The sequence below is a fragment of the Musa acuminata genome, chromosome BXJ1-10 (assembly GCF_036884655.1).
Source record: "Musa acuminata AAA Group cultivar baxijiao chromosome BXJ1-10, Cavendish_Baxijiao_AAA, whole genome shotgun sequence".
Lineage (NCBI taxonomy): Eukaryota > Viridiplantae > Streptophyta > Magnoliopsida > Zingiberales > Musaceae > Musa > Musa acuminata.
This window is the reverse complement of record NC_088336.1, coordinates 33,139,612-33,167,504: the sequence shown is the minus strand read 5'-3', so window position 1 is coordinate 33,167,504 and position 27,893 is coordinate 33,139,612. Positions and strand designations below refer to the sequence as shown.

General features: G+C 39.7%; 4 protein-coding genes across 7 annotated transcripts; 3 read left to right on the top strand and 1 right to left on the bottom strand.

Moving 5' to 3' along the window:
• Positions 1–547: 547 nt before the first annotated feature.
• Positions 548–5,687, bottom strand: LOC135594595 (probable protein phosphatase 2C 57). Its single transcript, XM_065084909.1, has 4 exons — positions 5,279–5,687; positions 2,755–2,958; positions 2,253–2,464; positions 548–1,388 (listed from the first exon to the last, which is right to left on the bottom strand). The coding sequence occupies exons 1-4, from the start codon at positions 5,441–5,443 to the stop codon at positions 815–817; spliced, it is 1,155 nt and encodes a 384-aa protein (XP_064940981.1). The 5' UTR covers positions 5,444–5,687; the 3' UTR covers positions 548–814.
• A 3,189-nt stretch (positions 5,688–8,876) lies between these two features.
• LOC103969454 (syntaxin-32) lies at positions 8,877–13,459 on the top strand. 4 transcript variants are annotated; one of them, XM_018818810.2, is made up of 6 exons: positions 8,878–9,087; positions 9,167–9,491; positions 10,934–11,184; positions 11,308–11,486; positions 11,745–11,951; positions 12,909–13,459. In XM_018818810.2, exons 2-6 carry the CDS (start codon positions 9,257–9,259, stop codon positions 13,066–13,068), a joined length of 1,032 nt encoding a protein of 343 aa, XP_018674355.2. In that variant the 5' UTR covers positions 8,878–9,087; positions 9,167–9,256; the 3' UTR covers positions 13,069–13,459. The 4 variants fall into 4 exon arrangements, with proteins under 4 accessions (XP_064940980.1, XP_018674355.2, XP_064940979.1 ...); XM_065084907.1 differs by having other exon boundaries at positions 8,878–9,093; XM_065084908.1 differs by having other exon boundaries at positions 8,877–9,491; positions 10,981–11,184.
• A 1,104-nt stretch (positions 13,460–14,563) lies between these two features.
• LOC135594592 (uncharacterized) lies at positions 14,564–25,193 on the top strand. The gene is made up of 5 exons (XM_065084905.1): positions 14,564–14,768; positions 14,863–17,389; positions 18,625–20,397; positions 21,907–22,159; positions 22,239–25,193. The coding sequence occupies exons 2-5, from the start codon at positions 15,005–15,007 to the stop codon at positions 22,775–22,777; spliced, it is 4,950 nt and encodes a 1,649-aa protein (XP_064940977.1). The 5' UTR covers positions 14,564–14,768; positions 14,863–15,004; the 3' UTR covers positions 22,778–25,193.
• LOC103969451 (UDP-glycosyltransferase 75C1-like) lies at positions 23,600–25,193 on the top strand. Its single transcript, XM_009382977.3, has one exon. It carries the CDS (start codon positions 23,654–23,656, stop codon positions 25,088–25,090), a length of 1,437 nt encoding a protein of 478 aa, XP_009381252.3. The 5' UTR covers positions 23,600–23,653; the 3' UTR covers positions 25,091–25,193.
• Positions 25,194–27,893: the final 2,700 nt, after the last annotated feature.

Below are 27,893 nucleotides of genomic sequence, written 5' to 3'. Positions count from 1 at the left end.
TCTATATCTACATTGACATTGATGTAGATGTCAAGTGATCCTTTTGTCGCTCAACAACTATGTCAACGCCGACGTAAATGCAAATATCAACAGCTACATTAATATGTCACTATGCAATTACGTTGACGTCGATACAAATGCAGAGTGATCGTCACCTCTCGTCGTCGCTCTTCCTCCTCATCCACAACAAACACCTGCAACCCCTAGCAACATCGTTATTTGTCATCATTCATATCATTCACCACCATCAATTGGAATATTAAAATTATTTTTTTGTTTATTATTTTTATATTTCCGTTGATAATATTAGAGTAAATAAGGTTAGATGTTTCACTTTCATAAAAAATTTTAAAATCTAACAATCATAATACTAAAGAGATCTAACTGTATGTAATTAGCTCCCTTTTAATACATACAGACCTTAGTAAATCAAAATGATATGTCTGATGCAAATCATGTATAAAACAATACCATCCAATATATAACTTATATTATAAAAAAATTTTAATCTTTTTAAGAAACTAATACACCACCACACCCACCAAAATTTTCAGCACAAGTCTTAAATTGTGACCGTCGATGGAATTAACAATGAACCTAAAGATAATAAATGCTTATGCCAATACCATATGCCTACTACAGTTGAGGGCTAAAAGAAACTCACTGCAGATGACAGACAATGAGCCACCGCATATGCTACAGTTGAACCAACCAATAACAAATCTCACCAAAGGAAGGCAAAAAACATGAGCTCATCTAAAATCCACCCTATGGGTAGGGTTTGGATCACAAGGTTGTCGACACTGAATCCTTACTACGCTCCATCAGCCAGTCTATCTAGAAAGCTCTGCAACTCCCTAAGCCCCTCTCCTGATATACTCCTCCGAACTCGAGGCCGCGGAGCAGTCATGACCGGCGGCGGCTTGGTTTGGAAGCACACCAAAACCACAGCGAGATTGTCGCTGCTCTCCCTCTTCAGCGCTTCGTCGACGAGCTCCTTACAGCATGTGGTCGGATCGTTGTGCTCTTGGAGCTTTCGGCGCGCCAAGTCCACGGCGTTCTGGCTACGGAAGACATCCCAGAAGCCATCACATCCCAGGATCAGAAACTCGTCCTCCTCCGTTAGCCTCCTTGTCATCACCTCAGGTTCGGCGCTGAGAGGCCCCAAGCCGTCCCGATCCTTCATCCCGTCGACGTGCCAGTCCCCGATGGCACGGGCCACGTTAAGCAGACCGTTGAGATAGTCATCACAGACGAATCCCCCCAAAGCTTCAATCCGTTCCCTCTCTTCACTGCGATCCGGTTTGTGGTCGTGCGACATGTCGATGGCCTTTCCACGGCGGCAAAGAACGGCACGGCAATCTCCGGCATTAGCGACCACCAGTGACCTGTACAACAAAGACGACAACATCTAAGAGAAGTGGATTTCTTGACAACATGAACTGAATTGAATTGAAAGCACGAAGCAAACATATATAATGTTTAGCAGGCAGGTTTTGTGTATGAAGAAAACTTGGATTTAGTAGATTTCAAAAATCTTCTGCATGGTTTACAGCCACCTGTAACAATCACAATGAACCAAAAAATGCATGTATGACAATTAAGTTTTGTGTATGAAGAAATATAATTGAAACATATTAATGATGACAAAGATACGTGCTCGACATTGACAAACAATTATTTCTTAGCACATATCCCATCCAAGACAACAGATCGAATGGACTACCTCCATGATTTTATAGTAGTTAGTATAAAGAAAAATTAAATGACCACAAAGAAGTGGTGAGAATGGAAACAAGAGCAAACAATATTCACAAGCAGAACTAGCTGATGATAATGATCTTAGTCTGACGATTCTAAGCAGACACCTTTTTAAGGAATGAGTCAGGTGTCACCTTGAATGACACTTTTCAAAAGGGAAAAAGCATAAAATTAATCTGAAAGAAACCACAAACGTAGAATGAAAACATTACTTGTCTGGCCAAGTTTTCATTTTGAGGAAAAATAAAGAGAAATTTCAGGATGATCAGGGATGGGAATTCAAACTTTATGAACCACCAGGGGAGATCTTCCAGAGCAGTCAGTTCAAAGGGTAGCAAAACCCACTTTTGATACAAATAAGCACGAGAAAACATTATGTATTGATAAACTTGATGCCATTGCCACGAGAAATCCCCAAAACGAGTCTTAAGGAAGAGGAAGATATCAAGAAAAAAAGACTCTAAAAAGAAAAAAAGTAAACAAGACCTGACCTTCCAACAACTAGTGCAGCCAGTGCGGTTGTACCAGAAGCAAGAGAAGAGTTGACAGAGCAGGCCTCTGCAAAAGCAGTATCTGTCTGCAAGAATGCAGAAGCAACCGCTCTTTCAATCTCTCCTGGAAAATCCTCATCCTCTAAGAGAAATCTAGGCAAATTGCTGCAAGCAAAATCTGCAGCATGCTTTCCACCATGCCCATCAAAAACCTATTAAGAGCGAGTGCTTACATAATCAAAGTTAGCAACAGGTAACAATCCAGGAACATATTGGTGTAGATTAAGAAAATGACAAAAAAGAAAGTAGACCTAGTGATCTATGTCACAGTATCAATATTTGCAAGCGAGGACTAAATTAAACATAATGCTGTCCCAGCTTGGCACCATGCTAATAACTACGCATGCATTTTCTTTGGTAAGTGGTCAACACCAAGCTGTAGAAAGTTTGATATACTTGTGGGAAAAACCCTACATTAAATTAAAAATGTATATATACATACCCCATAGAATGCAGTAGGCCCTCCAGAATTCTTGAGCCCATACTCTTGTATGAAATTATCACAGCAAACATAGGCATCCTCCATTGTCGGCCGGATTCCTATATCAGCCCAAGCTCCAGATCGCACAATCGGGAGAAACTCGGTTTCAAAACCTTCATTGCTTTTCTCATCCTCCACAGGAACATCCAGTACCTCTGTCTTTGTCTGCAGCATTAACTTTTGTTATGACACAAGGACAAGGGGAAACTGAGGCAATCTATTTAATCACAGAATCACTGTGGCAATATTGAAGCTAAATGGAAATTTATCGAGATAAGCAAATTCTCTATTATGTTGTAACATCATCATTTGCGATAATACTTTGTTGATAACATGAGACCTGACAGCAGCATGTCTACCACAATATAGTCCATTGATGAGCTGTTATTCATCTATCAAATTCTCAACATAGATTCAGCTGCATGCATCAAGTAAACTGACAGGTCAGAGAACTCTCGCACTAACAATGAAATATCAGCCAAAAAGAAAAGAAAGGAACCAATTAATTCACAAAAAGGCCCAAGACAAGATGACACGTCTACAGAACCCCATGAAAATGTATTATCCTAGTGCACAAATTTCTGTCGTCATCAGCTTGTATATTCATCTTGCATAACTCTTTTCCTTGTGAGAGCTATATGTTATTTTTTCTTTCTTGCAAAATAAAATCCCAAATACCACTAGTTTCAATATGTTATCTATCATCTAAAAACAGTCCAAGAAGCAGTATCAAATTGAAATCGATGGGATGCACCACTTGAATGTTAACTCTAAATAACATGGCCTTTGAGAAAGATCTTTTCCAGAACTTTCTTATGTGGCAATACTATAACAACAGAAAACTTCTGCCACTTGAATGTTAACATTCTGCCTACTAACTGCATGTGGTTTACAAATGTTCCAAAAATGCAGTGCTCATAGCCTCGAATGTGTATACAATCATGTACTGTTTCACATAGGACTTAAATGCTTCATAACTATGGATCCACTATGCAGCTGCATATATGGACACACAGGCCTGTGACTACTAAAAATAATCAATCATCCACCTTTCTTCTTTTGGAAACAATATGCTGACAGATTCATTTCACGTGTAATGCCTATTTACAAAAATCTTAACTTCATTCATTGGACAGAATCTTCAATAAAGTTCAATTTTCGTTATTTCCTGTCTAGTAATATCATCAACCATAACAAATTATTTGTATTCTATTTTCAACCAGTTTCGTCTTCAACAAAATATGTAGGCAATGGAGAGATAGAATCCTGCGATACTGTCATGCAGTAACTTATCATATTGGCAAAAGAAATCCGAACAAACAAAATTCTTCTGAAGTCAAGGAAAAAAGACAACATAACACCAGCAACCCTATGTGATTGCAGTATGGGCTCTACGTTTACTTCCTCCCTAATGTGATTATATAATTTTAGTATTATAAAACATGGCGTAGAAAGTGTTTTCATGATGCTCAACTTTCCATGTATCTTATGGCTCAAAATGATTCCATTTTGTTAAACATTTTAACATCTATCACATATGCACTTGAATATAGCATATGCCCCATACAGAATCTTGACCACTTACATCAAGGCAGCTCTTCAAACCATTGTGGCTTGGCCTTCATAGCATTTTACTGAGATAAGTTTATCCATCTTTTAGGTGTGTCACCATCTAACCAGCACCATGTTAATGAAATAACTAAATCCTTTAGTATATTCCATCTAGCCATCATATTTTCAATGATCATGAACCAATATGTTCTCGCTGGATGTCGGCATAACACACAATTTATGATACAATCTCATAAAGTCCATATAAATTACACATACATTATACCACCTAGCTATCTATACAGCTAGGTGGTGTAATGTATGTGTAATTTATATCTCATTAACGAAATTAATCCTGATTGATCCAAAGCGAAGAGCACTACTTTCCTCATTCACAAGCATTTAGCTTCATTTCACTCCATTCTTTAACGTTATCCAAATCAGCATATCACGGGCTTTTTCTATACAGTCTGACCACCAAAAAGGAAAAAAAAAGGAAGATTTTGGAGGAAATCATCTAACTAAAAAAAACTAAATTCACAAAAAATTGATCACAAACCCCAGATCTATTACACAATGACGTAAGTCAGGAACAATTTCAAACATGGTGGACATTACATGTAGGGCAAATCTTCAGAATCCTGAAATAAAGAAAAACCGAAGAACAGAAACAAAAGACGCAAAAACAAGAATACAACGGAGAGAAACCTAAAGCTTAGATCTTTGACACCCATTTTAATCTAAAACGAGAAAAGGTAGACATAAGAACCGCAAGAACACACTTCTCAGTTGCTTATTAAAAGATCTGATACTATCAACGTAAAATAACATAAGATAGCAAGACCGAAAACTAAATCTCGACGGGCACGACATCATTAAGGCCAAAATATAGCGACCTAAGATATCAAGAGAGAAGAGAAGGAATGAGACGTACAAGAGAGCCATGGCGAATGAGAGTTGCCCCGCCAGGGGATCCGCCAAGGGCCACTCCGTAGCTCTGCCGATACGCTCCAGCGAAAGGGTTCGGCGGCCGTCCGTCGCTTCGTTCCCCATTCTTTCCTACAGCGCCACCACCTCCATCTCCGAGGCTCCCTTCCATCTCTTCACATCCCACCTTCTCCCTCTCGATCAGCTCCACAAGGCCGACCCCGAAAAGAAACGCCCGCCCGAAGCAACGAAGGCAAAAAGAAGAACGGAACAGAGAGAAAACCACCGATCGCAACGAGCCAAAGAACGAAAGCGTTAGGGCACGCCTCCTCCCTCGATCCTCACGCAAAAGGCTAAAACGAAAGGCCCCTCCGCCCTTTTTAGGGCTCGCTTGCTGGCACACGACAGCGGCACAGCGCAAACGCAGAAGGTAGGTACGCTTTGGTACTCGAGAAGGGCCAGTCGTCCGGATCCCGTGCAACGAACTCGTTGGAAACCGTGTTTGCAATTGGCCCTTTCGGAGCGAAACCACTCGCATCCGACGGTTCATGGACGTCGCCGGCCTGCGGTGCCTTCCTGGTCCGACACGCGTCCACATTGTAAGAAACGTGTACTGATCGGTCGCATATAAATATTATAGGAATGAATACACACCGTTGGATTCATCAGGCAACGGATGGGATGTTGTCTCGTGTATATGTTGGCACGAGCTTGAAAGATGAGATCGCCGATGCGGCTTCCCCGACGTGACAAATGTACCCATCTCGTTGGTATGAATGCGAGTAGCTTTTGCTTTTGACTAGTTTTTATGTATGCGTACGTAGAGGACGGTGATGAGGTGTCGGGATTTGATTCGTCATGCAATTCCTGTTCATATGGATGATGTACGATACGGTCACGAAACGGTCCGAGGGATGTTCACCCGGACCGGACCGGACCGGACGTCTCACGGTCAAATTTGGTTTTTTCTCTTCTCTCTCTGTCACATTATATTGTGGTGTGTATATGCCACACTATATTGGTGAGAGTGCAATGAAAGGATAAGTATTTATTTCAAGTATATTTGCTGAACATAGATTAAGATTTGACAGCATATCTATCTACTACCAACCCAAGTTCATCTCCCATAGCATTTATTTATTTCAATTATATTGCACAGCAATTTCACCATCCAAATAGGGACTAAAAATTAATTTGTTATAGTGTTTTAATTACAGTAATAAAAATACTATTAAACCTATGTGAAATACTATAAATGATCATTTATAATAATTTTTTTAATAACTCTGTACCTAAAAAATAATACTATAGTGCTTTTTTTAAATAATGTAAGTGAGCCAAATAAAATCAGAATATACTAAAAATCATATGATTCATCATATTAGGATTTGAATAGGTATCTATAATAGTTTATAAATAATATCATGTAAATGAGTGATCCATTATAATATTTTGATCACCACAATAAAAATAATCATTATCATCTTGTTATTAATATATTATCCTTTTTTTATTGTAATGTGGTGTGTTGCCTCACATGGTAATCTGCATCTGGTTAATTCTGATGCTTCTTGGTTGACAGGAGGAAGACAAATGGGAACTCATCGTCCTCAACTCAGCCTTTGATGCAGCAACAACAAAGAGCTCCGTACTGCTTATAAAGTTCAGCTGATCTAAATGTACTACTTTCTGGCATTGAGTTTGGCAGGAATGATGAGACCATGGATGATATAGTAGCTACTGTGGAGGGAGCACAAGGTGAACTGCTCAAGTACCTCAACAGTGTATCCAGCAACAGGTGGCTGATGGTCAAAATATTCTTTGTTCTCATGGGGTTCAATTCAGTGTTAATAGATTTACTTATTTTCTATATGAATAGCTTTCCTACGTTCTCAAGCTCTCTTGCTATGTGACATTGGATCATCACCTGCAGGTCAAATGGAACTCTCAAATAGCAGTGATACTAACACCAAAAATAAGTATCCAGAAACAGTTGAAGCTTGCAATGACCAACTAGCATGTTCCATATTGTCTAGCTTTTATAATGATTTTAAGTTTTATAATGGGATTATAACTTTTTTTATTTGTACTCATTTCCATTAGGTTTATGTATTTGCTATGTCCATACATGGCTGAAGCACTTCCTTCCTCATTGATGGATTGTTTGTTAGATTTGAACATTGATTGTAAGTTGTCTTCTTTAATTGTAGACAATTGCTCTACCAATGATGTTGTGATTTCTATTTTGTTAGATAATTTTTTTTAGAATTCAGAATTATTTCATATGTGTTGTTGTGCCTACATATTGAATTTGATAGAGATGTTTTTATAATGTAGAAGAAGATTAGATTGTTGTGATAAATTGAAGTTATTTTTATAATGTTATAGAGATATTTTCAAGAACCAATATCCCATGGTGAATCTTTTCTTCTTTGCTAAGGTTTGTGAGCTGAGATTAGTAATTTCTAGTTGCAATGAAATTAGAACAGTAACATATAATATGGTAGAAAAGTTTGCAAAATATTGGAATGCAATTCATGAGATAACAGGAGTTACAACCATTTTGGATCCAAAATTTAAGATGAAATTGATTGAGTATTATTTTTCAAAGATTTAATATGCTGATTCATCCTAAAAATATTCTCATTTTGATATTCTCTAAATTAGATATCCTTTTTTTTAGAATAAAATAGTAATCCTTTGTCAATTTTCGATAATATTACCAGTGATAATGTCAAATAAGAGAGAAACAAATATTTGGATGAATTTTTCTTGCCATGACTTTCTAATAAAAATGAATGAGATTAAGTACCCTTCATTACAATATATATTGATTGAGATATTTTAATAATTCTAATATATATTTATTGCATTAGAGTCTATCTTTAGCACTGGTGGTAGGTTTGTGAGTCCACAATGTCAAATTAGAAGCTTTAATATATATCCAAGATTGGTTATGGATGAAATATATGGTATCAATTTTAATTTGAGTAAAACAAATTTTAATTTTATTTATTTAATATTAATTATTAATTATTTATACTTATTTAATAAATTAATATTTAATAGTAGAGGATAAAGATGATTGGGAGATAATTTATACATATTTTATTTTAATAATATTATTTATTTTTAAGTTTTTATTGATTGATAATTTATACTTTTTCTTATTTACATTGGTTCCATCTTGCATGGATATATGAGCATCAATTATTAATTTATAGATTTTATTTGGATATATTTATAATAGAAAAAATAATATTTTAATATTATATTTATTTAGTCATAATTATATTTGGATATATTTGTATTTGAATATTATTACAATGTGTAAACCTTATAAATATTATTGTTATTATTTTATAATAATTATTATTATTAATTAATTTAATATTATTTATATATCTTCTATTTTACCATAATATATAATTATAATTATTTTTTTAATTATATTATATTATGGCCGACTAATAATTCGTATTTTGTGATTTGGCCTCTGCATGTGCTTGCTCGACTGGACGTCTCTTTTCATTAGGCTTTAGCCCATTCTTCATCATCCCGCCCGGCCCACGATAACGGCCTTTTGCACCAAACTTGTGCGCGTTTCTCTTCATCACCCCTCGTCGGCGGATGGTCTCCGTGGCTTATCAACCTTGATTCGTCGCTGCATCTTCGCCTCCGTCGACCCTCATTTGGATCTTGAAATCTATCGAACGGGATCCCCTACTACTGTTCTGTCTCCGGGACTACGAGCCCGGATCTAGGGTTATCTTCTCCTGAAATCGCAGATTTTCGTTGATTCGAGCCGCAAGAGAGGTTGAGGTTGGTTTTTTTTCTGGCGATTGTAGATCTGGCAAGTTGATTCGACTCTGAGTCTTGGTAGCGATTCTGCCAGTGGATTGATTTGGGATCCCTAGGATCAAGATTGGCAGTTAGAATTTGTACTTCTTTGAGGTGATTGTTGGGGCTCTAGGGCTAGTTGGCGATGAATGCGAGGCATGGGCAAACGTCTTACCGCGATCGGACGCAGGAGTTCATCAAGACAATCGAGAATCTAAAGAAGTCCTCATCCACACCGGATGCACCGAGCAGCAACGCTGTATCAAGGTTGGAAGTACCGAAATCGGCTGCCTCGATCCAGTCGGAGTTCAGTAAGCGAGCTTCGCAAATTGGTCTCGGGATCCATCATACCTCCCAGAAACTTACCAATCTTGCGAAGTGTAAGTATTTTACCATTCTCACGAGAAATTGCTTTCGTTTTTGGAGTTGAATGTGAACGTGAGATGCTTGTCATCAGTTGAGAATCTCCGTTTGATATGAACTGTTTAGGGCTGCTATAATAATTAGATTAGCATGTATGCTCTATACAAATCCATCACATTTTGAATTCCGATTCATTTGTATGTGTCTTTCAGTCTCCTCGTCCGGTAGTTAATGCTTCTATATGAGTTCCCAGATCTTGGTGATGATTTAAGTTACTGTACGCACCAGTATGTTTAGTAACACTATGCAGCACCAGTATTCTTCTGGCAGCCCCGAACTAGGCAGTTTAGAACACGCCATAAATTGGAACGTCTTAAAAATTATCACCAATAAATAAAACTTGATACCCAGCTAAAGATATTGCCTTTTGTAATTCTGATTTCCATATTACTACTGCTTTTTGCTCCTCCTCTCCACCTTGAACCCTCTCCCTAAAGGCCAAATGTTATCCCTAATCACTAAAAGGGTCCACTTGCTAGCATGATTCAGCATATGACAGCTTTGTATAGTTTCAGTGTGTTGATCCAAGAGAGCAAGTCAGGTCTAGCTTTTAGTTCTCAATTAAAGAAGAACTTCTACTTGGTTTTGGTGAGAAAAAGGACTCTCAAACTTTGGTAGAGAGTGTACAACTCATAAAGGGATTGGACTGATTTTTCAGTCTAATCTTTAAAATATTGAATTTATCAGGATTTTGATTGTGTTTGTAATTCATAAAGGTCTTAGATTGGTTTATCATCAGAAAGTGGACAAAGATGTGAATCATAAGATGTTCTCTAATGATTTTTATGATCGTGAGTGTTTTAGTAATTATAAACAAACAATAAGATCTATCATTCAGCTGGGAACCATATGAAGTGAGAACAAGTAAGAACCACCTCTTACAAACATAACCTAGAAAAAACTTACCAATATTATTTTCTGTAAAATGCCTTAATTTCATGAAAATTCAAAACAATTCTGTCAATTGGTAAATTTTAAAACATTATCTTTGAAATGCTGAATTATAGTTTTCTCTTTTCCTAAAAGTTAAATAACATAATATTACCTTTTTAAAAATATCTTATCAGCTCCATATGGCAAATAACTTCGAAAATGAGAAGTTATAGAACACAATTGATTCAAACAAGATAATACTTTGTGCTCTTTATATCAGAAAAGTTGCTTGAACCATGCAACAGTTAGCTGGCTTTGGCTATATGGCATGTCTTGGAGATCCCAGGCACAAGCGCACATAAGAATCTCTTGGATGGCCATACTTCAGTAATGATGGGATGCTTCTGTTTTACTATGCTCACCTTTCGTAATTTCTAACCATATTTAGGACTGTTTACTCACAGCTAATTGTTTACTAGACAAATATAGTCAAGTGCCATATGTTGAGATGCTTTTGTTTTTCTAGTGGCAAAAAGGACATCGGTTTTTGATGACCCTACTGTTGAGATTCAGGAACTGACAGCAGTTATCAAGCAGGATATTACTGCCCTGAATTCTGCAGTTGTAGACCTGCAACATCTTTGTGATTCACAGAACAAAGGTGGAAATATGTCCAGGGACACTACCAATCACTCAACAACTGTTGTTGATAATTTGAAGAACCGTTTGATGAGCACAACGAAGGAGTTTAAAGAAGTTTTAACCATGCGGACTGAGGTAAACCAAATGTTACCTCTTCTAGCTCTGTCTTGGTCATGCATTCCCCTTTCTTTTTTTAATATCACCAGAATCATTAACTAATGTGTTCTTTTCATATTCTTTTTGAAAATTTACCTATAGAATTTGAAGGTTCATGAGAACAGAAGACAGTTATTTTCTTCATCAGCCTCAAAGGATGCAACCAATCCTTTCCTTAGACAACGCCCACTGGTTTCCAAGGGAAGTAATGACTCTTCTGCTCTGGCTCCCCCAGCACCATGGGAAAATAGCTCAACATCTTCTTCTCCTTTGTTTCCCAGGTAATTTTACGAACTGCTCAATTAATACTCTTAACTTATTACTGGTTATCATAATTTCCATAATTCAATTTGAATCTTCATATTACAATAATCTATCTATCAAGATGGAATTGTCAAGGTTAATTATCATTTTGTTATTAATATGATATCCTTTTTTAATTGAAATGTGGTGTGTGCCTCCAGTAATTTCTGAGTTCAGTCTACATTGTCCATATGGTGATCTGCATCTAGTTAATTCTGATGATTCTTGGTTGACAGGAGGAAGACAAATGAGGACCCGTCATCCTCAACTCAGCCTTTGATACAACAACAGCAGCAACAACAACAAATAGTTCCAGTACAGGATAGTTACATGCAGAGCAGAGCAGAAGCTCTTCAGAATGTTGAGTCAACAATTCATGAGCTGAGCAATATTTTCACACAACTAGCTACCATGGTTTCACAGCAGGGAGAGCTTGCAATCAGGTCACTTTTTTTCTTGCTATGATAGTTTTCTTGTTAGGATTTACATTCTTGTTAGGATTTACCCCTCAATCATCTTAGTCATGAGCCATTTAGAATCATCCTTTAGTAAAATATAAGAACACTCAAGATTCTCGAATACACATATTATTGGATTATGTACTTGCTTTACAGAAAGGTTGCTCTTTTGGTGATTGGGATTTCAGTCATGGAAATAGAGTTGCTACTTGTAGGGTTAAAGCTGCATATATAGACACCTTCCAAACATCACATCAGTGGGAGCTTTGTATACTAGACTACCATATTTTTATTTGATTATTTGTGTTTATATATCTCACCTGCCATGATAAATCGTAAACCAATGTACCATAGTTATCTTGGTATTGACACCGTTACTTGTATTGATGGATGGAGTATATGTTCTTAATCTTCATTTGATTACCATGGTTGTAACTTTGTCTGGAATCTCCAAAGAGTACATGTTCTTAATTTTCATTTGATTACTCTAGTTGTAACTTTGTCTAGAATCTTCAAGTTTAATCATGCATGAATTCTTTGCGACAAATATTCACAAAGCCTGTCTGCTGTTATATATGCTGAGTTGAACCAATTGTGTTTTCTCTGGCATCTCTTGTTCAACCTATTCATGCAGTTCATGTTGTTTAAAGTTCTAATCTTAGATTATTTCGTTTTTGAATCTCGATTTGGATCAATTTCTTCATCTTTAAAAATGGACGTTATAAAAAATCATCAATGCTGTCGCGGTTAGCTTTTTAAGGATGAAGACTTTGGTATATAACTAGCAGCAAGACTGCTGGTGGCAGGGATAGAATAAATAAGATACCTTGGTTGAACATAGTCAGTGGTGTGGTAATGCATAAGTTGAGCTGATCCAACTGCTTATAAAGTTTATAGTACTTTTATGTGTGGAAACTAATTAACTGGTATTGACTATCTCAGGATCGATGAGAACATGGATGACACATTAGCTAACGTGGAGGGAGCACAAGGTGCACTCCTCCGGTACCTCAACAGCATATCCAGCAACAGGTGGCTGATGATCAAAATATTCTTCGTCCTCATGGTTTTCCTTATGATCTTCCTCTTTTTTGTTGCATAATTCTACCACACACCTTCAACCGAACAATCTCCGGTACCCATGATCTGCATTCTTTGTACCCTTTTCGTTTCCACAATTATTTTTCCCTCGTTACCTCTGGTGATTGACAGAATACATGTTCTTCCATCTGGGGCTTCTTTTCCCATTTTCCTAGCAGATCCAAGGTGCAGGTTAAGTGGGAGTTAGGAATTGTAGGATCAAGTGAAAATACTCTACAATACAGTGATTGTATCTTATCTGTTCTTAAGTGGCCATTCACTTCTCCCGCGAATGATCATTCCACCATTGATAACTGTGTTCTTAAATGGTGAATATCTCGTGTTATGTAACTATTCCTTTCCCTAATAGACTTTTGATACTTAGCCATCGATAATATAGCATCTTCCCATCAGCTTTGTGGTGTTCTTGGTTAAAGAAGTACGCCATTTTGAGGCTTCCATCCCTAGCTTTCGTCGTGTGTCAGTCAAAACCTCATTGTTTGTCCCTTTTCTTAATGGAGGTCTTCGTACCGTGCCACTTGTTCGGTAATTCAAGAAACAAAGAAAACCCTACATTTGGGTCAAATCAAATTTGTCATGAGCCTTTAGCATGCTCGATCTTCAAATAACAAATATTATTTCTGAGATCAAAATATTATAGACGTAACGAAATGTAGTTCTTGAATTTAATATACTGTTCTCTTCCTAAAAGCTGGTCGTGAGTAGTGTACCAATCAACAACTAATGTTACGTTCTGATCGTGTACCAAAAGAGCTACCAGCTGAGTTGTAAATAAAATAAATTGAAGTAATTAGATCTTTTTTATTTTCCAAGTGGTTGGTAATATTGTTATTACATTTCCCCCCTTTTTTTTTTCTTGTTGTTATCGTTGTTGATGGTGGTACTATTGTTACTCGAAACCATCTACCCATTGGAATCTCGTTGAGGACGAATCTAAAGATTCTCCCGCGAATGATCCGAGAATCGTTTGTATTAAGACAGCGCTAAAACTAGCCCAAGCAAAAGCCACAATTACCAACCTATCCTTGGACCACAAGTCGTATATCCAAGCAGAGGACGTCCCGGGCCCCACCCAACTTATATTGCATCGGAGCAAGAGAAGAGGAAGGGGCACGTATACCTCCCCAATGGCATTGCACCGTAAATCACTGTGATGGTTGGGGCATTTAAGATGTGGATTCGACCAGAAAAAGTAAAAGAGTCGAGGCGCCTTTTAGAAATTTCCGTTAACGATGACCTGTCGCACGGCAGGCCCAAACTCTCGCTATTGCTTGATCGGATCCCACCCGTCCGTAGCATCAACGAAAACGATCTCCACCGTTCGTTTCTTCGCGGTGGAATAAAGATTTTGGAATCCAGCTTGATGCCGTTAGCTCCCCTGTCGTCACCACAAGGAATTCAGACCGTCCGATCGAGATCTGACGGGCGGATCGTGCCTAGTCCTTTTCCGAGTAACTCGCTCTTTTTCTCATTTTCCTTTTTTTTCTTTTTTTTTTCCGTCCCGAGCCCTCACGTCCCTTGGAATGAATGAAACCCTAGGCCCCGTCTCTTTCTAGGGTTGAAAAAATCACCGTCGAGAACCTCGATCAATCGGGCGATTCCTGCGGAGGGAAGGTGGGATTGGACTGCGGAACCGGTTTGTCCGTCGATTGCGGATCCTATCGATGGGGGATTTGGCTTGCGTCGTCGTTCCCGGTCCAGGTATGTGGTTGTGTCATCTCCGCTCTTGATCGCTTCGATTTTGTTGGGGGATCGATGGGGGAAATGGTTGTGATCGGTGATTTTTGTTGTTTAGGTTTGATTTGGGAGAATTTTGGGATCATGCGCTTGGTGTTATGCGTCCGGATCCGAAATTAGGGATTCAGTTTCCTCGTCATGTATGATGGGTGGTAAAATTTGGGGGTTTTCTTTCTTTCATTGGGATTCAGGAATTGTAGATGGAAATTAGCCTCGAGAGAGCTGAAGCATCCGACATACCTAAGAAGCCGAGATCTTTGGATCTCCAGAGCATTTACGTGAAGAAATCAAGTAGTTCAGTTATAAAATCCTGGGCTGGGAGAGAGGTTTCGAGGTTGGAACAAGAATCCAAAGTTCCCAAGAAGAAGCTTGGGTCATCATTCGATGAGGTAGGAGAGATTCTTTCAGAATCCACAAGGAAACCAAGTAGAAAAGAGGTTTCTTTGAGCAATCTCCAGCCTGATTCTAGGAGGCAGCGCGGCAGTTTGAATGTCTCAAGGCCAAAGCGAAACTACATTTCCACCAGTGGAAGCGATGCCACACATGATCTGGATGGGTCAAATGGGAATGCACAATATTTAGCAAGCGATCTTTATTCGCCACTGCCAAACAAGACAGATCATGAATCTCCGAGTGGTGTAACCTCTAAAATCAAGAGCTATTTCGGAGAAGATCTCTTTATACCGAAGCGGCCTAGGGGTATTTCTAAGTGGAGAAAAGCTAAAGATCCTATCAGCTTCGAAGTAGCTTTTAGTAATTCTAGTTATGAGAGGATTAATACTGATGCTCAGAATAACAAATCTTCCATCGGTGAAAATTCGAATTCACAGGTGTTAAATGACAAGCAGATGTTGGAAGCTGATGATTTTGAGCTGAATGGGTATCAGAAAGATGATTCTGCTCCTTGCACCAGTGTTGAAAATGACAGTCATTTTAAGTCTGATTATAGAAATTACGGAAGCAGAATAAACTTGAAGATGTCTGAACAGGGTTGTCTCGAGAGCGATGCACCTCTGATAGATGACAGTGGGGATTCAGTTGAGGTTTCTCAGGATGATGACGAGGAAAACCTTGAAGTGGATGCTGCTAGAATGCTTTCTTCACGATTCGATCCAAGTTGCACTGGTTTCTCCGGGAAAAGGACTACATGTATGGCAGAACCAGTAGAAGGTTTAACATATTTGCAGTCCGACCATGCAATGTCGAAGGTCTCACAGGCTGAAGCTTGTTCAGTAGATGCTACAGGCCGGGTGCTGCGGCCAAGGAGACACATTGGTAAAAGCTTTGCTAGGAAGCGTCGCCACTTTTATGAGGTCTGCTCGAGGGATATGGATCCCTATTATATCGTTAAGCAGCGGATCAGAGTGTTCTGGCCTTTGGATAAAAATTGGTATTTTGGCCTGGTTAAGGGTTATGATCCTGTAACTAGGTTGCATCATGTTAAGTATGATGATCGTGATGAAGAATGGATTAATCTCCAAAAGGAGAGATTCAAGTTATTGCTTTTCCCCAGTGAAGTTTCTAGCAAGTTTAATTTTGGGAAACAGGGGTCGGAATCAAGACAGAATAACACAGAGGGAGAGCCAGAAGCCATGGAGAGCAGTTACATAGGCAGCCTCCTGGAATCAGAACCCATTATTTCATGGTTGTCACGAACTACTCGCCGCGTTACATCCTCCCCTTCTAGTACCATAAAGAAGCATCTCAGAGTTAGTCCTCTGAAGGACATCAGTCCTGTGTTACTAGAATCAAAGGAAAGTATGTCTATGAATCCATTGGATAAGAATCCAAATAAATTATTTTTTAATTGCAATGAGTCGGAGCAGTCATGTGATCAGAACTTTAACAGATTTTCTGAGCTGAAGAGGAGTGTTGACTCTGAATGCAGGAAGTTACCTTATGTTTATTTCAGGAAACGGTTTCGCAGTAAAAGGGACGTTTTGGACACTAGAGTGGTGCAGGGTGCTGCTCCTGGTGGTCCAGGTGGTTCAGTGAGAATTCATGCCTCAGTTGCTAACAGCAAAGCAGCTGCAGAGGAACTCAATATGATTGTGACATGGAAAGAATTTAAAGTAGTGATATTTAAACTGAACCTACCGCCTCAGTGTACTCTGGAACTCACTTTTCAAAGAGAAAGTCTTTGGCTCTGCCAAGCCCTTTATATTATGCATCATGGTGAACTAGTTCATGCATGGCCGGTTGTTCGCATGGAAATATTTTTTATTGACACTGTTCCTGGATTAAGGTTTCTTTTGTTTGAGGGTTCTTTAAAGCGTGCAGTGTCTCTTTTATGTTTGATCATCACAACAGTCAGTGGACATGTTGTGAAGAGTGACTTTGCCGAGCCAGAAAGTCCTTGCTCATCAATTGGACTTAGGATTTCAAGCTTACACAATTTAGGTAGGAAACTTCTTTTTGTTTTGAGTACCCTTTCCAAGATAGAGAGTTCAAAATGGAGATATCTTGAAGATAAACTGAAAAAGCTTTTCGCAAAGGAGGCATTATCTACAGCTGAGTACATGTGTTCAAACATCCAGAACCTTGCTAGTAGTCAAATACTCAGCAGTTCTATTAAATCAATCAAGGTACTCGTTTCTGTTTGTTAGGCTTGTTTTGCTGATTAAATGTAGTCGTTCTGAGTATTTTTATTTATTTCTTTTTACTGTTCTTGTCTGCAAAAAAATTGTTTTGGATTATATGAATTCAGATGATGACACATGGAAAATTCTTTGAGGCTTATTTCCTATTAATGAAAAATGCCTATTCGCTTGTTTCGAGATTGGAGAAACCTAGACTGATTCCAATGTAGGTTTGGTTATAATTGGGCAGTTGTGAAATAAATGTTATGGGAGCACATCTTGGACATTTACTTGGTTGGCAAGTGGTGGTATATGAAATTTCTTCTATATGTTACATTATCACTATCTACATGTTATTCAATTACATATTCATCTACTTCATGGTTCTTATGCCTATATGTGGAATTTTTTTAGCCAATAAATTTGCCTGCATGCATTGTTCTATCATGTTTTTATTTTAGCTTAATAAGCAAACATGTTTTTCATTCATCATGTGGAGGATCAGAACCATAATTTACCTAAATGCAACTAAAAGCAGTTGACATATTCCATGCAGTGTTTTCTGAAAATTTTGACTGCATCTCTGGGAGTCTGGAATCTATATCACCACAGAATTTTGAATTTTGATGGATTTTAGTTGCTTCTGCTAACAAAATCCTGTGAATAGTGTTGCACTTATTTTTGCATTTAGTATAGTTCAAGGCATCATGTGTTGGAGATTTGTCATACAAAGAAAATAGTTGTGCTATTAGTTTCTTTTGGACAAGCACCTAATTACCAAGGAGCAATGCCTAGCTCCTTGAAATATAACACTTATCTATTTACGGACTAGATATATTTTGTCTTGTTTTCATTGAAGTACTACCGAAGTAGACTTGACTGGATCCAGAGACCTTATTGTTGTTACTAGTCTATTTTCAAAGGGTTAATAATTGTGCCAGATGGGCTGGACGCAATATTTGCTAAACCTGGAATTTGTAGTTTGATAAAATCAGAGAAGTATGTTGTCAGCTATCCTTACCTAGTTGGTTTCATGGACTGCACCTTGTTGGTTTAGGCAATTCTTAGTGTCTTTGCACTTTCCTCGTGATTTTTGTGCAGTTTAAAAGGATAACTTTCTTTTAGAAAGGTTTTCTTCACGTCACTTTAATAAACTTGCAGTCAAGCCAATATTTACTTTGTCTATATCTATTAGTGAATTTGGTTTGACAAATTTCTCTATGTTTTTGCTTCTTTTTCAGAGATTCTGGGGAAGATCAAGCCTAGTTCATAGATTCAATCTGAAGAAATTGGTTGATCCAAATGTGAATTCTGTCATTCATTATTTGGCTCAAGATCAGAAGAAGCCTCTTCTCTGTTCCCTTTATTTTGCTGCTGCGCCTTCATTTTCACTCGGTCTTCATCTCAAGTTGTTGAATGAGAAAGACACAGCTTCTCTTTGTTCTGGAGACTTCAATATAGTTTCTTCACAAAATTATGCAGACAATAATGATAAATTGACAGCTGATGGTCACACTTCTCTTGAGGATCCTTTTAAGCATGCTCTGGAAAAGCTTGATAACTTAATATCCTCTTTGAGCGAGGCTGAAGCAACTCATGGAAGACCAAGCTTAGATGCTTTGTCTGCTGGGAGTAATAGCGATTTGAATAGAGTTACTAAGAATTTCTTTACTAGCGAGGATAATGTGATTCAGAATTCTGTAGATAGTAGTGCTGTGGGGAAAAGCATTAGTGGTGAGGGAGTTGTTCAATATGGAAGATTCCAATGTGAGGATGGAACATCTCAATTTGCTGAGGATACTTGTTCTGAATGTCCTGAACAGTCTTCTTTTACAGACAAGTCTCTTGCTGGAGGATGCAGTTCTTTTGTCAAAACTGCCAATGTGGAGGTTCAATTGTTTGAAGTTGAAAAACATTCTCTTCATAAGGGATTGCTGTCTGCTGACTCTACATCCAACTTGGTTCTTGATCTGAATGAACACACAATCCACAGTCCAACTGCTCCACGAAGCATGTGGCATCGCAATCGGCACACTTCACTTTCACGGACATTTATTCACCACCCAAGATTGGGTTCAAAAGATGATGTAGAAAATGCTTTCACTAGTGGCTACAAAAGGCCCCGGACCCAGGTTTCATATTCACAATTATCTGGAAGTTATGGACACGCTGCAAAATCCCAAAGCAATCACCAGAAGGTACAATCTCATAAAAAAGTTAAGACTGTTATTGCAAATGTTTCATCCAATTGTTCCAGAAGTCATCAAAGTTACCTGGACTCGTTAGCCTGTGATGCTAATGTCCTTGTCACTCATGGAGACAAATGTTGGAGAGAATTTGGAGCCAAGGTTCAACTTGACTGTGATGATCAGAAGAATTGGAGGATAATCATAAAGGTTTCAGGGGCTATTAAATATGCCTACAAGGCACACCATGTTCTGCAGCCTGGAACCACAAATCGTTACACTCATGCTATGATGTGGAAAGGGGGAAAAGAATGGATGTTAGAGTTCACTGACAGAAACCAGTGGTATATTTTCAAACAAATGCATGAAGAATGCTACAACCAGAACGTTAGGGCTGCTTCTGTTAAGAACATTCCCATTCCGGGAGTTCGCCTACTTCCAAATGGTGATGATGGTTGTGTTGAAGTGCCTTTCATTCTCAGTTCATCGAAGTACTTTCGGCAGGTGGGAACTGAGGTTGACTTGGCCCTGGATTCTTCTCATGTGTTGTATGACATGGACAGTGAGGACGAGGAATGGATATCCACAGTGAGAGCTAATATGGATGCCAAGGATAATAAAATGACTGAGGTTACAGATGATATGTTTGAGAGGGTCATGGACATGCTTGAAAAATTTGCATACACTCAACAATGTGAAGAGATCACCAATGATGACATAGAAAAATACATGGCTGATGATGGACCAGCAGACACAATTGAAGTTATTTACGAGCATTGGAGGCAAAAGAGAAGGAAAAAAGGTTTACCTCTGATTCGGCAATTTCAGGTGAGTCTAAATTGGTTTACATTTTTTATGCTAGTCTGTTCTCTTTCTCATATGAATAAACTTAAGTATGCTGCTTGATTAAGTCTGCTGCCAGATAGCTGATTTGCTCATCAATTGTTTTAGGGTTTAGACTATATATGTTAAGGTGCTAAATGTCTGCTAATTTCTTGAAGTCTATTTCCTATCACTTTATTCATGAAAATTGTACTTTCTTTTCATGCATCACATGTTTGCAGCATACACAAACTATATGACTATGGTCGCCTGTTAGTGTTAAACAATTAGCATGTTGATTAAGTTAATGTAGCTCTTTTACTAGATTATGACAGACACAGATTCAAAGTTGCTAGCAGTTCTATTGGAACTGGTGTTGTATTTATCACACATTGAATTGGTTCCAGGAAAGCAAAGGCCTGGAAGTACTTTAATGTTTGACTACATGAGAGCAATCAGAACTTCAGAAGTTTCCAAGATGCCTAGTTCTTGAAAACTTGAATTTGGCTAGGAATCAGCTGTAGTTAAGCTCCAAGAACTGATGCATGAGAAGAATTTTTTTTTTTAATGCACTTAATCTTGAGCATGATTGCATGCTGATTTAGCTTTTTTTTTTAAAGTTGGGTTTTAACCAAAATGATAAAAAAAAAATATTTTTTGGAAATTTCATTGAACTTTCATGTCTTACTCTCATATACCAACCAATAGAAGCCTAATTTTGGTAGTTTGAAGTTTTAGTTCCATGAGACTATATTTCCGAAATTCCTATACCCCGGCATGCTCATCAATTGATGGGATTTATTTCAAAGTTGATTCTTAAAGTTCTGATGCCTGGATCTTGTTTTGAGCACTTTGCATTTTAATGAAATTGCTGCTATCTTCTAATTCTCCTGTATTATTTTTTTTGTCTTACTATGTTTTCAAGTCATTTGCATATGAATGCTATGTAATGTCATATTTGTGTTACCTTGAGAAATTACTATACAGTAAGTAAGCACGACAAAATGTCCAGTGCTTATTTTACCACCTTTTGTCAAGAAAAACCAAAAGCGACAAATCCAAGGAGAAATCTTAGGATATCTAAGTTAGTGAGGACTACTTATTCAACTGTTTCGATCATTATCGACTGCCAAGCATTACAACTTATTCAACTGTTTCTATCATTGTCAGCTAACAAGCATGACAATGAAATCCCTATTCTTCCATTGAATTGCCAACTACGTATGAAGTTGGAACGAACTGTGATTCCATCACAATGATTGAAACTGATTTTACTTAATCTGATCGATTTTGACAGATCTAATTGTAGTCTTTTTCCATTTATTTAACAAATGACCTATTATTAAACTATGCTGGATCTGTTTAAATGCTCATTTGCTTCTCTTTTCTTCGAAAGTTAAGGATGACCCTTGGCCCGTGGTTGTAATCATCTGATGATTGCAACAATCCTTAAACGCCTCTTTTTGGTACGATAAAGTGCTTAATCTCATCTATTCTTATTTCATGGCTTTTCAGCCTCCTCTGTGGGAACTTCACCAGCAGCAACTAAACCAATGGGAATCAAACATGAACAAAACGCCACTGCAGCCCGTAGGCTGCCATGAGAAAGCACATTCATTGAAGAAACCGCCTATGTTTGCCTTCTGTTTGAGACCGCGAGGCTTGGAAATACCAAACAAAGGTTCAAAGCAGAGGTCTCACAAGAAGCTCATATTCACTGGCCACCATAATGTTTTAATGAGAGAACAAGATTGTTTCCATACACCGGGTACTTCTATTATTTTTTATTTTTTATCCTAATTCTTTGGCTTCTTTGTTGATAGTGTTCCTGTTTCTTGTTGTACCAGGGAGAAAAACGGATGGAATTTCAGTTGGGGAGGTTGCTATCTCGAGCTATGAATCTTCCGATTCTTATCATGGGCCTCAGTCTCGATCTACCTTTTCACCAAGGGATACTGCAAGCACAGAATCCTTTTTCACTAATGATGGATCAGAGAGATGTCCAGACCCAAAATTTTACAGAAGTACTTCAAAGAAGTTTGATCCGTTCCTGTCTCCCAGGGATCCTCAAGGGTCACCATTCTCAGGTAATCAAAGATCAAATAGGAATGGACTTAATAGATGGAGTTCTGAACTTTGTGAATGGTCCAACACAAGGCAATCTCAATCTACTGGTTTTCATAGACATCATGCCGACATGGATGAGTTCAGGTTGCGCGATGCAACAAGTGCAGCTCAGCATGCATTAAACATGGCCAAGCTTAAGAGAGAGAAAGCACAGTGGTTGCTACACAAAGCAGATCTTGCCCTTCATAGAGCTACGGTTGCACTTATGACTGCAGAGGCAATAAAAGCGTCTGAGAAAGATATTATCGGTGATGGATAATATATCGATATCGTGGATTTACTGGTCAGCAGTTTTTCATAAGTTTTATATCATTTTGCTGGACAACAGCTCTTTTGGAAAGTGACTTTGGCATCATTTTCTTGCAAGAGATCATTATAGTCGAATGAATACCCATGAATTCAAAGTGATATTGACACATGGACGCTGCGTGCAGACAGAATTGCTCTTTGAAAATTTTGCTCAGCTGCTTCAGTTTAACGATATCAGCTTCCTGCTGTAGCTTGCGTCGATGGGGATTCGTATCCCCGGAGGTAGTGTGTAGTTTTTGGTGCTAATTTTGTACAGAAATTTTCCGTCTTCTACCTGTATTCCTGAAATCTCTAATGATAGCGCCTTTCGTACTAAATTTTACGCTCACTGAAATTTTCTTTCTTATTGGATTACTGGCTATCTGATGAGTGAAGTCGATAATATGTTGTTCGTTTGTACTCGTCATTTCTGAAATTATATATTACCCAGTGTTGATCACTTCAAAATTCCAAAATGTAAGTGAAGTGTGTGAACTTAATGTTATGAGCATCACGAGATACGGAGATCTCTCCATCATTTTATACTGTTGTATGTTTTCTAAGTTTAGATTAATAATATATCCATGTGAAATCTTTCATTCATGACAGTCTTTTATTTGCTTTTAGAGAAATGGAAATGGATTTTTAATTTGAATATTGGATGAGTATGAACTGCAATAACGGGAAACATTGGATGTTTTCGATCAGATGTTGTCGTACATTAGATCTCCACTTGGCTCGGTATGTACCACCAATTGCAGGCGCTCGTCAGCCATATATAACCATTGACAGCAGAGTCATCGTCGTCCACAGGCTCACACCCACAGTTCTTGGTGGCCACTCGGTAATGGAGCTGAAGCAGCAGCAGCACTTCTTGGTGGCCACCTTCCCCTTCCAAGGCCACATCAATCCGGTCCTCCACCTCGCCAAGCACCTCGCCCACTCCGCCGCCGGCCCCCTCGTCACCTTCTCCACCACCCTCTCGGCTCACCGACGCATGTTCCCCTCGGCCCCCGACCACCACGACGTCTACGACGGCCTCCTTTCCTATGTCCCCTTCTCCGACGGCTTCGACGACGGCGACCGTGGCGGCTTTGCCGGGTTCAACCGTTTCATGGCCGAGTTCAAGGTCACCGGGCCCCGCAGCCTCTCCAGCATCGTCGCCGGCCTCGCCGCCCGCGGCCGCCCCGTCACGTGTATCGTCTACACCATGCTCCTCCCTTGGGCCGCCGACGTGGCGCGCGAGTACGGCATCCCCTCCATCCATTACTGGATCCAGCCGGCCACCGTGTTCGCCGTATATTACCACTACTTCCATGACTACGGTGCTGTCGTGGACGCCCACCGCGACGACCCCTCGTTTACGGTGACCTTCCCGCGGCTGCCGCCCATCAAGATTAGCGACGTCCCGTCCTTCCTCACCTCGCCTGTGGATCACCCTCTCTCCTCCGTCTACCTGACCTTGCGCGAGGCGTTTGCGGCGCTGGACACTGAGAAGGCCGCATCCTCGTCGAAGCCGAGGGTCCTCGTTAACACGTTCGACGAGCTGGAGCCGGACGCGCTGGCGGCGGTGGACGAGATCGACATGCTGACCATCGGGCCACTGATTCCGTCCTGGTCGTTCTCTGGCACCGCCGCTCCCAAAGACACCGAGACTGGCGCCGGCGGCGACATCTTCAAGCCAGACGACAAGGGGTACATGGAGTGGCTGGACTCGCAGCCGGAGTGGTCGGTGGTGTACGTCTCCTTCGGGAGCTTGCACCACTTCACCAAGCGAGAGCTGGAGGAACTGTCGGCGGGCCTGGAGGAATGCGGCCGGCCGTACATGTGGGTGGTGCGGCGGGACAATAGGGAAGAGGGGAACCTACGAGAAGGGAGCGGTCAAGGGATGGTAGTGGAGTGGTGTTCGCAGGTGAAGGTGCTGTCGCACGCGGCGGTGGGCTGCTTCGTGACCCACTGCGGGTGGAACTCGATGCTGGAGAGCCTAGCGTGCGGCGTGCCGACGGTGGGCGCGCCGCGGCTGTCGGATCAGAGGACGAACGCGAGGATGGCTGACGGCGCGTGGGGGACCGGGGTGACCGCGGAGCTCAGCGAGGACGGCGTGGTCGAGGCCGAGGAACTGAAGCGGTGCGTGGAACTGGTGATGGGGGAGGGGGAGGGAGGCAAGGAGATGAGGAAGAAGGCAGAGCAGTGGAAGGAGAGAGCCCGGGCGGCCGTCAGCGAAGGAGGGTCGTCGGATCGGAATCTGACGGCATTCCTTGAGGAGATCGGTAAAGGGTCGTAACGAACATTTGCAGTGGCAAGCAATATTTAGAATAAATAAACCTCTTTTATTTTCGATACCGAACGTTTGTCATTGATGACCGTAATGTAACTCTTTTGTGGTGTCTCGTGGGTTCAATCTGATCACGTTTATCTCACCGTCCGATGGAACGAATCATCATTGATCTCGTCCAAAGCTTCCAATCGCTACACACCAGATCGATGGGACCCAGACGTGACCCTGTTGCCCACAGGACAGCTGACACCGCACCGCTCGTCACGTGAGTGGGAAGGAGGCGGCACTCGCTCGGAAAACAAAGGCGCCGATGAATATCTCACCGTCCGATGGAACCAAGCATCATTGATCTCGTCAAGATTCCAATCGCTACACCACAGATGGATGGGACCCAGACGTGACCCTGTTGCCGACAGGACCGTTTACCTCACCCCTCGCGTCGCTCTCTGCGTCGTCACGTGAGTGGGAAGGAGGCGGCACTCGCGCGGGAAAACAAAGGCGCCGATGAAATGGGAAGAAGACTAAGTCAGAAAGGGCACTCTGTTGCGTCGTCTCGTCTTCCTCTTCTGTTTCTCCTTCAATCTTTCGAGGGTACAAACGAAAAAGAGAGGAGCGCACTCTTTTCCGCCACAGGTCATCGAGACTTCGAGACTATCGAGCAAGTCCAACAGGCCTTGCCCAATCTCCGCATTCGGAGTTGTTCATGTCGTCTTGGGTTCCCCTCCGAATCCCCAGTTGGAAGCCAAAATCGGTAAGGTCTTGATCATCTCTGCTTTATGTCTTAGATAGCCGTGAGATCCGGTTGATGTAGGCATACTCCATTTTGGCCGCTAATTTGAATTTCGAAAGGAATGGCTGACTTTAGAGGAAATAGTGATGCTCGATGAGGATTAGAAGAATGAGAAGATAATTCGAGGGCATCAATTGGACTGATATGGTGTTATTGGATAACAGGACAAAATGATTTTATATTGACGCAGATCTATTAACACAGATCTATTATTTGGATTTCTCAATTTTAATGTGCTAAAAACCTGACGGTATGGGATGGTTGTATTTTTGTAGCACATTCTTGTATCATACAAAATTGGTTCTGTTCTAAATCACATTAGGTTTTGACTGTATTGGACTACTCTTAAGCTACTGTACTTTGTAGAGGAAGTTAATTCTGATAAATCTGCAGCAATCAATTATTGTTGTTAGTTTCTACAGTCTAAGTTTCCTTAGACCGGCCAAACTCGTAGTCAACTGACTTTTATTTTCCCTGCTAGGAGAATAAATGTAAAGTCATGCATATATTGTGAAGTTAGATCTGTAGACAAATTGAATACACAACTTTGATCAATAGTGTTAGGTATATGCATAAGAAATGCAAAAGAATAAGTAGGACACATTAATATTAGAACTAAATGATCGAATGTAAAGGTCAAAGTAATCGATCTTCTAGAAAAGTCTAACTCAGTAGTTTGAGACTTGGAGGAAAATGGTATGCTATTATCAGAGTAGTATGAGACTTGCAAGAAAAATGATATAGTATCACATGGAAATATATTGCTTGGAGATTATAACAGTCATCGCATATCTTTGAGGACGATGAATTGGTGGTTTGATGAAATCCAAGATGAAACTATGATGGAAGAACATGAGATAATGTTGCTATTAGTTTACCTAAGGAGATAAAGATGAAGTAGAACAAAAATATTACAAAAAATTGGCCAGGATTACTGAAATTGGCCTTACTATTCAAGAAGAAATTGTACTACCAAGATTATATTGTCTTAAAGAAAGCTATGATGTTTTCTCCTTTTTTTTGTTTTTCTTATTAAAGGTTTTACTTTATGTTGACATAGACTGATGAGATAAGATAATTGTTAATGGATTATACTTTCTTATGATATGTATTCCCACAGCTTAGAGTATAGATAATAAGACTTCTCTTCCGGCTTCCTATGCTTTTAGGTTGGGGTGTCTATTCTGTTTTATTCACTTTTTTCACTGGGTCCTGGGAGTTCTGTATGAATGGCTGATCTTGAATACTCTTGTATTAGGATGGTTCTCATGGGAGTCTTGATGATTATAGTAAAAGAAATGAGCTTTTGCTTAAGTAATTTTTTTTCCTTGTTTAGGAGTTCTGTGGTTTGCATCTTATCAAGGAGATTGTTATTTAGGAAACTAAATTGTGAGAAGCCCTCTCTGGCAGAGTCCATACCTTGTCCCAGATAATTCTAACCTATGTACGCATGACTGTACTGTTGAAAGTGAGGCATCGCCCGACATGTCTAGTCAACTCACTAACAGAGAAAAGGATTAGGTGTTTTATGATGGCCTCAAATTTAAATCTACAAGTGAGTTGACTCAACCCAAAAAATCAGAAATTAAAATATATTGTTTGACAATAAGAACAAAAGAGAGCATAGAACGAAGTCAAAACAAATACATCTTAATCTGTCAATGGTGATGATCTGGTGGTTGCTAGATTTTGTGATGGTCGGTCATGGATGCCTGAGTAATGACTATATTTTAATACATGAGATCCTGTGAGAAAAAGGTCCAATAAACTAGATTGTCAGATTCTTGGTAGCTTTGATCTGCTGACAACTTTACTGGAAATTTAACCTGGACGTAGTGGTGTGGCTTGTATGTTCCACCTTGAGTCAATGGAGAAGGGTACATGACTTGAGTCAGAGGGAGCATGGAATACCATACTCAGGTTTATATTAAGAAAAAAAGAATGAGAAGGAAAAAACTGCAGGTGTGCAAACAGAGACTATTGAACTTGGGTTGCCAGTAGGTGTGCTTCCATATCTTA

What these genes read in the sequence shown, in the direction of transcription:
- LOC103969451 (XM_009382977.3), top strand. Translation starts at nt 23,654, where the DNA reads ATGGAGCTGAAGCAGCAGCAGCACTTCTTGGTGGCCACCTTCCCCTTC.
- LOC135594595 (XM_065084909.1), bottom strand. Translation starts at nt 5,443, where the DNA reads ATGGAAGGGAGCCTCGGAGATGGAGGTGGTGGCGCTGTAGGAAAGAAT. An exon ending in GGCCTACTGCATTCTATGGG is followed by an intron (nt 2,465 to 2,754) that starts GTATGTATATAT and finishes CGCTCTTAATAG; the next exon opens with GTTTTTGATGGGCATGGTGG. An exon ending in GCTGCACTAGTTGTTGGAAG is followed by an intron (nt 1,389 to 2,252) that starts GTCAGGTCTTGT and finishes TTTGTTGTACAG; the next exon opens with GTCACTGGTGGTCGCTAATG.
- LOC103969454 (XM_018818810.2), top strand. Translation starts at nt 9,257, where the DNA reads ATGAATGCGAGGCATGGGCAAACGTCTTACCGCGATCGGACGCAGGAG. An exon ending in ACTTACCAATCTTGCGAAGT is followed by an intron (nt 9,492 to 10,933) that starts GTAAGTATTTTA and finishes TTGTTTTTCTAG; the next exon opens with TGGCAAAAAGGACATCGGTT. An exon ending in TTTTAACCATGCGGACTGAG is followed by an intron (nt 11,185 to 11,307) that starts GTAAACCAAATG and finishes ATTTACCTATAG; the next exon opens with AATTTGAAGGTTCATGAGAA.
- LOC135594592 (XM_065084905.1), top strand. Translation starts at nt 15,005, where the DNA reads ATGGAAATTAGCCTCGAGAGAGCTGAAGCATCCGACATACCTAAGAAG. An exon ending in GTTCTATTAAATCAATCAAG is followed by an intron (nt 17,390 to 18,624) that starts GTACTCGTTTCT and finishes CTTCTTTTTCAG; the next exon opens with AGATTCTGGGGAAGATCAAG. An exon ending in AGATTGTTTCCATACACCGG is followed by an intron (nt 22,160 to 22,238) that starts GTACTTCTATTA and finishes TTGTTGTACCAG; the next exon opens with GGAGAAAAACGGATGGAATT.